Consider the following 10,205-nt stretch of genomic DNA (forward strand, 5'->3'; position numbering starts at 1 on the left):
GGGAGCGGGAGCGGCTCCGGGAGCCGCGGGTCCGGGCTGGAGCGCCCGGCGGAACGGAGAAACTAGGCCGGGGGGGGCGGGGGAGGCGCCGGAAGGGACCGTGCCGGTGCCGGAAGCCGGGAGGTGGCGCGGGCCGGCGGTTCTAGCAGTTTCCACGGGCGGTCGGAGCGGCGGCGGAGGTTCCGATGGCCAAGTGGGGGGAGGGCGACCCGCGCTGGATCGTGGAGCAGCGGGCGGACGCCACCAACGTCAACAACTGGCACTGGTGAGCGGCCGGGACGGCCGCGGGGCTGGGAGGGCCGTGGGGGGGGGCCGGGGCCCGGCACGGGGCGTCACGTCGGCCGCTGTTCTCTTAGGACGGAGCGGGATGCGTCCAACTGGTCCACGGAGCGGCTGAAGGCCCTCCTCCTGCCCGTCAGGGTGGAGGGCGAGGAGGGGGCCTGCGAGGTGACCGAAGTGAGCAAGCTGGACGGGGAAGCCTCCATCAACAACCGCAAGGGGAAGCTCATCTTCTTCTACGAGTGGGCCATCAAGCTGGCCTGGACGGGTGAGTGGCGGCGCCTGCTCTTATTTCGAGGCCGGTTCGAGTGTGAGGCGGTGGATGCTTACAGAGTGCTGCGCTGTGATACTGTACGAGGCTGTGTGTAGAACAGCTGGAGTAGGAAGTGTTCATGTGAACAAAACCATTGTCGTTGCAGGCACCTCGACCACAGGAGTGAAATACAAAGGTTACGTGGAGATTCCTAATCTCTCAGATGAGAACGACGTTGATGAAGTGGAGGTAAGCTCAGCTGCAGGCCGGTACTTCTGGGTGCCCCTCTGGGTTAGGAGGAATCCACAGAACATCAGTATCTCTTTTCCATAGAAACTCTGAACGTTAAAGATACAACATAACTTCAGCAGTTTCTATCTGACGAATTTCAGTCTTCTAGTTGTGCACGATCCATAGGATATGAGAGTTTTTGGGTAGATGTGCATGTGAATGTAGGCTGACAGTAGGTGAAGTGAAAGACTTCAAAGCTGCGCTGCTACATGTGAAGGTGTAGCTAAAGTCCCTCTGTCATGTTGTATCAAGCACTAAAAGGATTGTGCGGGCATTGGTTTGTTAACTAGCACCTATCCTTCCTGTTCAGATCCTTGTCAGCCTTGCTAAAGATGAGCCTGACACAAACTTGAAGACCCTGATGAAGCAAGAAGGTGCAAAAAAAATCAGAGATGCAATAAAAACTTACATTAGCACTCTCAAAACAGGTATGTAAGGATGAGAGGTGTTATAAGGGCTGTACGGGTTAGTGTTGAATGTGAAGAGAGGAGGGAGTACCAGTTCCTTGCTCCATCTACTCAGGAAGGTGTCTCTGCAACAACAGTTATCTCTCTGTCTCTTGGAGGTGGTTAGCAGCTGGCAAGAACTGGTGCTATCTTTGGGCACTGTGGCACAACCTAGAAATACTGCCTTCAGTGGTAATCCAACAGTTAACAGTGTTTTATGGCTGTACTTTGTGTACTGAAGCTCAGCGATAGAGGAGAACAAAGCCAGTAAGATGTGTTTGTTGCCACACCAGTGTAGAGCATCACCTACTACATGTGGCACAATCTGGCCTTCATCTTGCTCTCTCCCTTCAAAGATGGCCTTTTCTCTTTTGCTATACTGCTAAAGGTAGCTTGTGCTATTTGGGTTTGAGAGCAACTGACAACCTGGGATTGCTCTGCAGATTTTGCTATTGTCAATGGGTGAGCTGTGTCAGCATCTGGAACAAAATGTTTGTTTAGAATATAAACTGATTCCAGCAGTGTGCTTTGGTTGAGTTCAGCTGTGCACGCTAGTATGGGATGGAAACCTTAAAGTTCCTTTTATATCTGTTTTACTGTATTATGCCACAGGCATTTATCATTCAAGTTCTGTTCAAACCACTGCTGGTTGCTGTTCTTGGCTCATGTTTCGGTATCCTTGGGTGTTAAGTTTGGTATCCTTGGGTGTTAAGTTCGTGTGCAAGTTGGAAGGTGCAGTCACCTAGAAGAAGATGAGAGTGCTGTTCAAAAAGATTCATGTGATCTTGTGGGCTGGAATAAGGAATAGTTGGTGGGAAATAAATATTGCAGCATGCGAGGTTATACAGTTTTTAATAAAGTTCTGATAGATGATGGAATTTTGCCAGTGTGAACAGATGAAGAGGAAGGAGTGAGCCAACTGTTCTATATTTGGTAAAGGCAGAAGCGATAGAGCTATATAAAAAGCAAACATGATGACAAAAGAGGCTTGAGACTTCTAGTGGAGCTGCACAAGGACTGCTGGACAGGGCACTGGTAGGACTTCCCCTGGGCTCCAGGGGATATTACCTTATTGCTTAAGAAGATAAATTGAAGGTGGAGTTGGAAGTAACTTGATTTTGTACTACAGTGATCTGAGAAAGGGACAGTCTGGTCTGTAAAGAAATGGAAAAGTATGATTGATTTAGATCAAGATAAAAGTATTTGAAATCTGGTTGCTATTTGTATTGGAGAGTAAGAGAGAAAAAAGCAATGTGAGTGCAGACCTTGATGCGAAAGTAACAAGTGTAAGATGGTGTATGTTTGGGCTACGTATAGAAAGTAAGCTCTGAACTGTTCCTGTGGACAGGTTTTGTTATAACCTTTGGCAGGGAGCAATGGGTGCGACGTGAGACCTGTTTGCATATTTATTTCTTTTAACTGGTTTCAAGATGTGGGTGCTAGCAAAAGCAGGGCAGAAACCAGGGAGGCCTTTTCAGGTGTGTACTTCAGAGGACAGATAAAAGGCTTGCTTGATCTTTTATTAGTTTCATGAGCACATTTCTGTCTTTCCAGAATTTACCCAGGGCATGATATTGCCCACAGTGAATGGTGAACATATGGAAACAGCACCTCAGGTGGCACCTAAAGCAAAAGACAGCAAGGTAAATAGAACTGCAAACGTGCATTTGTAACTCTGACAAAGAGCACAGTGTATTAGACACTGGGGCTTATGAGAGCAGCTTCTGCCCATAGGATATGTACTTACTAACTAGCAGTCTGCAGGCCTTTTGCCATTTGTGGCACATGATATTTCTTCATTCAAGCAGACTGACAAATCTGCTTTTTGCACTCAAAGTATTGCATCTTTTCCCAAGGCCTTTGTTTTTTCTCTTGGATACATGACTGCTTGTTGAGGTTTTGGAGGAAAAAAAATGTGGGTGTGTTCCAGTTTTGTTTGTTGTTTTGCCAGACGGCTGCTAGCAGCAGTACTGCCACAGCACAGTCCAAGTCCATAGGAGTCAAGATCCCTACGTGTAAGATCATCTTGAAGGACACGTTCTTAACATCTCCCGAGGAGCTCTACCGAGTGTTCGTTACTCAAGAGGTAACTCCAGGCTTGTTTTGAGAACTGTTGTTTGCTGCACATAGGAGGTTGTTCCTAAGAAGCTTTTTAAGGCATTCTGTTGGATACTCAATCCATGAGAATGGAATAAGAGAGCTGGTCTGCAGAACTGTTGCTTAAAGCTCGCGTGTGCATTTCTTCACACAGTTGACAAGAGTGGATTAATGCCATCCAGAAGCCAGTTCCAGACTGCTGTCAGCACCTATCTGTAGGTGTATCCCTTACTGCATGTGATCACATCTCTTGGGATTTACATTTGTGTGCTTTTGGATATTTTTTTAATTGCTTCTTGCTTTTAAGTTTTGGTATTATCAAACCCTAATTATGGAATAGATTCCTCTCCTTTACATGCTGTTATGTAAAATACATAGTGGCTTTGTATTATTATTGATAGTCTTACTTTTCAGTTCCCCTACTTTTAAGAATAAAGTAAAGGTTTGTCTGAGGAACTCAACAAAGTTAATCAAATTGTGGTTTAGAGAACAAGTGCACAGAACATTCAGTGAAAGCCAGGGGTTCTTTTCCCTTGGTAAGCAAAAAGCTGCTATATCAGCTGTAGCCTTGCTTTTCTGGCCAGGGCAGTGTTTTTGTCTTTCCTTGGTGAAGATCTTATTCTTACCTCCTCTTCCAGAAGTTCAGTGGCTAGATGGAGAGGTATTAGGCAACAATTTTGCAAGCAGATAATGTCAAGTAACCCAGGTCTCTTCCTGAATTCTTTTCAGATGGTCCAAGCTTTCACCCACGCACACGCAGCCCTGGAGGCTGATAAAGGAGGCAAGTTTCAGTTGCTAGACGGCAGTGTCACAGGAGAGTTTGTTGACCTAGTAAGTACTAACTAATGCAGCTGCGTCTTGCTTTGGGGCAGCCTTTTTGTTTTTGAAAAAGCCATTTTTCAGTAGTCCTTCAATTTGCTAATCACAAATCCCTGCGCTGTTACCTGGTAGTTAATTGTTGTGGCTACTGAAGGGCTTCTTATAGTATGGGTCTGTGTATGGGACTTAGGTCTGGGGAGCACAGCTGTCATCTAGTCCTGCATCTGTCCTGTGTTTGTGCGATTTTAATTACTTATTGAGGGTGGGAGAGGTGTTAATTGTTGTAAATGACCCTTTTCATCTTTACTCCTCCTGTCGTTTTATTCTTCTGGGCTAAGTTCCTTATCTGCTCCAGCCTGGCCTGCCCTCCTGGAAGATGGGTGGAAAGAAAAGGCCACTTAAAATCAGGCTGTGGTGTTCTCAGGGGACTCTTTTAGACCTCAGCTCCAGCACAGTTAGAGTTGTTTTCAATCAGACTGCAGAATTTGCAAAAAAAAAAAAAAAAAATTATTCTCAGTCTCTCTTTGTTTTTTAAGGTCCCTGAGAAGCAACTTGTTATGAAATGGAGATTTAAGTCTTGGCCAGCTGGTAAGTTGTCCAAATTGGTCTGTGATATTACTGCCCTAGCCTGTGTTTGAAGAATTCCAGCCTGCTTGCCACACTTCACTCTGAGGAGTGACCAGGGTGTCTTAGCCAGGCTCATATCCTACCCAGTCAAGTCGTAGTCATGAGCTACCACCAAAGCAGCAGCTAGGGATTAGGAATGATGAAGTAGCAGCTTCAGCTTGCTTGGCTGTGACTGCAACTGCAGCTGCTTTGAACCCCGTGAAAATGGAGCTCTCTCCAACCTCTCTTTGTAAGGAAAGGCCTGCGGCTGTCATAAATAGATCCTTCTTGGAAGGATCCTGAGAAGTCTTTTTAAGTGGTGCTCTGTGAGAGAAGGAGCTCCTCAGGACATGACATACTGTACTGCACTCTGCTGACGGGTTTGTTTTGTTTCCTCTAGGGCACTTTGCAACAATTACCTTGAATTTCACTGACAAAGGTGGTGAGACAGAAGTGTGCTTGGAAGGCAAGGGAATTCCTGCCAGTGAGGAGGAGAGAACGAAGCAAGGTTGGCAGCGCTACTACTTTGAGGGCATTAAACAGACATTTGGCTATGGTGCCCGCTTGTTTTAATAATGGTTGTTGGGAAGACGCTGCCTGAAGACTCTGCCACGTGGACTGAAAAATTTCTCACCTCTCCCTTTCTAATCTTGGCCCTGCTGCTGGGTAGAGTGGGATGGCAGGTGATGAGGAAAGCCATTGAGCAGCACCACTTTCAGTCCCTCACTGCTTCATGCATGTCTCGTGCTGCAGGGGATTCTCTTACATGTACATACTTCTATTGCTAAATAAACCTAACTTAAAAAAACAGCCCGTACTTGTGTCCTCAGATGGGCTTAAGTTCAAAGGTTTAGTGGCCAGACCGAGGGAGGGATCTGTCTGGAAAAACACTGATCAATGAGGATTGTTGATCCCAACGTGATTTACTTCTCATTTCTGGATGCATGGAGGGCGTGAGCTTGGTGCAGTTTTTAGTTTGAGCAGCTGCTTGTTTTCTTTCTGCTTTTGATCTGCTAATAAATGTTTCAAACCCTTGCCATTTTTGAAGGGATCTAAGATCCTGTTAAAGCCGTGCCTCTCCTCCCTTGCATATCCCTCTCTTTACACAATCCTTTCATGTACTTACACCAGCCCGCACTATGGGAATGCCAATCATTTCGTCACCCAGTGTCCAAGAAAATCAGCTGGGGAAACTCCCACCTACAAGATGGTTCCAGCAAGGGTCAGCTACCTCCAAGAGCTTCAGGCCAAAACAAACTGTAGTCTCTCAGTGAGGGTGGGATTTATTCCCCTAAAATAAACAAGGTGCAATTCTTCTGGCTGACCCCACTTCAGCTGTTGCCTCTGTGGGGGAGGAAGGGACAACTGCTGGCTTGTTCTCTTCTGCTGGTACAGTTTGTTCTCAGAGGTGTCTTCTAAAGCACATAACCAGGTCTTGGGAAAGAGAAGAGATGAATTCTGCTTGGAAGTGTCAATGCTTAATCAGTGGTGTGATTTTTTCCTCACGTTATCCTGAAGTGATTATTTATGGTATAGAGCTTAGGAACATCAAGAGTGCGGTAGGAATTCTGTATGACCGAAAAGGAGGTTGTAGGAAGGACCAGCCACTTGTACATAGGGTAAAGTTTCCCTGTATCTGTGTTCTGTCGCTATGCCCTTAAAGGCCATCTGGCTGAGAAAGGTGCTGGAGGTATTTTCCCAGGATTCACGAGCATGGGTGAACTACTGTACGTGTCTTGCAGGGTGCAGGAGGCTGACATGGTATACATGCACTGATGTTACTGCACAGCACGCGTTTGTTTTTAGACCATCCTGGGCTGAGACATGGGCAATGTGAAACATCCGGGCTAGTGAGTATGCTCACAGAGGAGATGAGAGCTTTGATAAGAGAAGAGCCGAATTATTTGAGAACAGAAGATAAGCTCATTCTAAGTTGCTTGAACCAACCCAATACCTGAACTGCGCCGTACTGGCACTGCTTGGCCTGCTGACCGCACTGTGGCAGCAGTGCTGCTGTCTGCGTGGCCTCACTGGCACAGCTGAGCGAGGGCAGCAGAAGGCAGGCTGAGCTAATCACCTGCTGCTGGAAAACTAGGAAGTGGGTCAGGAAGGCAGCTGAAGTGGAATTTTAATTGCCTTCCTTTCATCACAAACAGGGTTTACTTTGGGCATCCTGCTGCTACCCTAATAGGACACGCTTTGGCCTCAGCCAGCAGCCCGTGAGCGTGGGGCTCTCCAGCCCTGGGTTTTCCTCAAAGGCTGTCTGAGGGCTCATCTTCCAGCAGAACTGGCAGCCGTGAGTTATGCCAGTGCTGCCCCAGCTGGCTCCATGCCCCTTGGGCTGGCAAGCTCCCACAGGACAGGTAGCCAGGCTGGGGCTGCTCTTCACAACATAGTGCATGAAAATTCAACCACCCCTGAAGGAAAGCTTGTGCTAAAACGCCACGTTTGGAGCTAGCACTGAGGCCAAGGGACAGAAGGTATCAGCATATACTCACTGTGATGGGGCACAGCAGGGGCAATGCCTTACAGTACTGCTGCTGAGCCTCACTTCATGCTGGTGAAAGTCTGCCTGTTCTCAGCAAAGCATCCGCCTGTCCATTTAAATGTGGCATCTGGTGCAGCCATACAGATGCTAATGAGGTGCCCTAGACCTTTGCTTTGCTTGGAAGCATTAGGAGATCCAAGAAAAGCGAGTTCATATTCCTGTGCCAAGGGGGTCTTCAAGAGTCTCCGATGACACAAGCTAAGAGGGAAAGTCTTGTGAATGAAAAAAAAAAAAACAACAAAAAACAATAATAAAACAACCAGAAAACGTAACTAAGCAATGAATGTTTCAGAGCAGTGAGAGATCAGAGATAGATGTTAAATGTCCATGCAGTTGCAAGACGATGGAGGAGTAAAGAACGTCCATCAAATGAACGAACATGGGGTCCCAACCAATGGGACTTTGAAGACATTCGGTGAATTCTGGAATGCCGTGCAGCTGGTGATAGCGTGCTGCTATCAGTTTACATGGATTCAGAACAAGATGGACAAATGGACAAATTTATGGAAGAAAAAAAACAGCCAAGAGCTATTAAACAAAACATCCATCACATCTGGCCTGAGAAGTCTCCTGGCCACCAGCTGCTGGCAGCAGAGAAAATATCTCAGGGAAGCAGCAACATGCCTGCCCTCCTCTTTGCTCTTTCTTTCTGGTCACCTGCTGTTGGCTACCATCAGAGGCTGGAAGCTGGCTTTTGGTAGATCTGTGTTGCTAGCAAGAGCCAAGTGGACCAGGAAAGGCCTAGTAGAGCCCTAATGACCCCAGTATGCTTCAGTCCTGAAGATAACTGATAAAAGTCTGAAATAATTCACAGCACCACCAGTGCTATAAAGTTCTTACATGACAAGTTTAGAGTTGAAAATGTTCTTGACTAAATTGAAAAGTGATTCGGGAGAAACCAAACAAACACACGCACATTTGACCCCGTTGAACTGCAAAGCTTTGCACTGGGGCAGGAACAACCAGTAACATGCATACAGGGGGAAATGACAGGCTTGGAGCATGTCTGTGAGAGACGTTTTAAGCTGGGTGGGTTATGGTGAACTCTCAAATGAGAGTCATTATTTAAATCTATGAAGAGGACAGAAGCTGTCCAAGCAGATCACTGTCTGTAGGCTCTGTGAAGAAATCTTCCTGCAGAGCATTAAGACAGCTCCAGCTCCACAGCTTTGTTCTGAGCCTGCACACATCAGGCATGGCTTACGTGGAAAAAGTCCAGCAGTGGGCAACAAGAATGAGTGCAGCTTCTGAGGAAAACCTGACAGACAGCATTTGTTTTGTCTGGAGATGAGAAGATAGAGGAGCAAGGCAGGGGAAGAGGGATTGCAGTGATAAACGTCTGCAAATATGTGAGAGGTAGGAGCAAATAAGGAAATAATATGCTCTCTGTGACCACTGCAGATAAGATGCACCAGGCTTAAAACCTAAAGGATTTAGGTTGGCTGCTAGGAAAATGTGACTCCCTGAAAGAACAGTAAAGCTGAGGAATACAGTGACCTCTCCATCTCTGGAGAGCTTTAAGATCAGGAGAGAGAGGGACTCATTGGCGAGGGATGATTTACTCACACCTCCACAGCGGGGCTATGTGATTCTGGGAGGCTCCATATAAATCCGTTACCTGTGATCCACCACTCTGGGTGCAAAGGCCATGACGCCCTGGGGGAGGCCTTCCTCCTGGCACCTCAGAGGCCCCATGGTGGTCCCACCACGTGCTGCTTAGCTCCCAGAGCCAGTGCCTGCGGGACAGCCCAGCAGGGCCTGCTGCTGGGGACAGGACCACCTGGGGGACCTTGTGTGGGGCCTGGCAAGGCAGAGCTGTGGTCCCTACTGCCAGGCCCCATGCTGGGTCAGGAGAATAGCTGACATACCTTCAAGGATCCGGAACAAAGCAGAGGCCAGGCCCCACCAGCTGGGCTCATCTCCGGCATTTCTGAGGGGCAGCTGACTGCTGCCTGGCAGGGGAAGGAGGGCGAGAAATTCCTTTCCTGATTGTGAACATGGGGGCCCATCCTCTGTGGCACGATGTGTTGCTACAGTGAGGTCCCTTTGCAGGCTTGATTTCTGCCTGGAAGGGTATTTTTTCCATCTAAAGAAGTTCAGGTTAAAGCCGAGGTCTAAGGACCGTCATCACAACCACACTTTTCTGTGTTCCAGGCTAAGGCCAAACCTTGTGCCCTGGGCTGCTCCACTCTGCTGCACGTTGGGTGCCAGGGAAGTGGTGTAGCTGAGCCACACACAGAGCTGCCAAGCTGGGCTGGGACAACTCACCGGGTTGAGAAGCAGTGTGCGTAGAGCAGCGGGCAAAAAAACACAGCTTGAAACTGCTGCAGACTGTGGTCTCAGACAGCACCTCCAGTTCTGGTGCTCCCTTTCCTCACCTGCAGAGCTAGGGCAGCAATTCATCCTGTTTCACCTCCTTTTCCCGTGAGATTTCTGTAGGACAGAGTCTTAGAACAAGGCCCAGCATCACAGGGACCTCATCTGACAAATAAACACATGTTATACGAGCAGTAACTTCTGACTCCAGGGGCAGAGTGACTTTCTGCTGTTTCTCCTGCAGAGCCGAGCTCACCTTGCTACCTCAAGTCAGGCTGCAGGCAATGGTGGTTTTGATGTGAAGAAGACCAGTGGGAGCTCGGTGTGACAGAGCACCCTTTGCCTGCAGCCCCCAAGCAGGGACAAGCAATGGCGCCAGGCAGCTGTGGAGCAGAGCCACCCACTGCTGTCCCAGATAAACTCTGACAGATGCGCAGCCAGCACAAGGCAAAAGGAGTAAGAGAGAGGGAGGGAAAACAGCTGGAAAAAACAAGAGCTTGCTTAGAAGTGGTCACAATTTATGCAGCAAATTAGCAGCCACAAAAAGCTG

The 10,205-nt window shown here is 47.9% G+C and overlaps 1 protein-coding gene and 1 non-coding gene across 2 annotated transcripts; both read left to right on the top strand.

The window, feature by feature from the left end:
- Window positions 1–122: 122 nt before the first annotated feature.
- AHSA1 (activator of Hsp90 ATPase activity 1) lies at window positions 123–5,601 on the top strand. Its single transcript, XM_421292.7, has 9 exons — window positions 123–265; window positions 357–547; window positions 699–781; window positions 1,134–1,251; window positions 2,824–2,912; window positions 3,221–3,355; window positions 4,096–4,197; window positions 4,722–4,773; window positions 5,192–5,601. The coding sequence occupies exons 1-9, from the start codon at window positions 186–188 to the stop codon at window positions 5,362–5,364; spliced, it is 1,023 nt and encodes a 340-aa protein (XP_421292.1). The 5' UTR covers window positions 123–185; the 3' UTR covers window positions 5,365–5,601.
- Window positions 5,602–7,087: 1,486 nt separating this feature from the next.
- On the top strand, window positions 7,088–7,180 carry MIR1739 (microRNA 1739). Its single transcript, NR_035237.1, has one exon. It is a non-coding gene; the product is annotated as a microRNA 1739 (primary transcript).
- The last annotated feature ends 3,025 nt before the right edge of the window (window positions 7,181–10,205 follow it).

Source organism: Gallus gallus, chromosome 5 (genome assembly GCF_016699485.2).
Source record: "Gallus gallus isolate bGalGal1 chromosome 5, bGalGal1.mat.broiler.GRCg7b, whole genome shotgun sequence".
Taxonomy (NCBI): Eukaryota; Metazoa; Chordata; class Aves; order Galliformes; family Phasianidae; genus Gallus; species Gallus gallus.

Excerpts from the sequence above, each read along its gene's own strand:
- AHSA1 (XM_421292.7), top strand. The coding sequence starts at position 186 with ATGGCCAAGTGGGGGGAGGGCGACCCGCGCTGGATCGTGGAGCAGCGG. Across the intron at positions 4,198-4,721 it reads CAGGAGAGTTTGTTGACCTA|GTCCCTGAGAAGCAACTTGT; the intron begins GTAAGTACTAAC and ends TTGTTTTTTAAG. Across the intron at positions 4,774-5,191 it reads ATTTAAGTCTTGGCCAGCTG|GGCACTTTGCAACAATTACC; the intron begins GTAAGTTGTCCA and ends TGTTTCCTCTAG.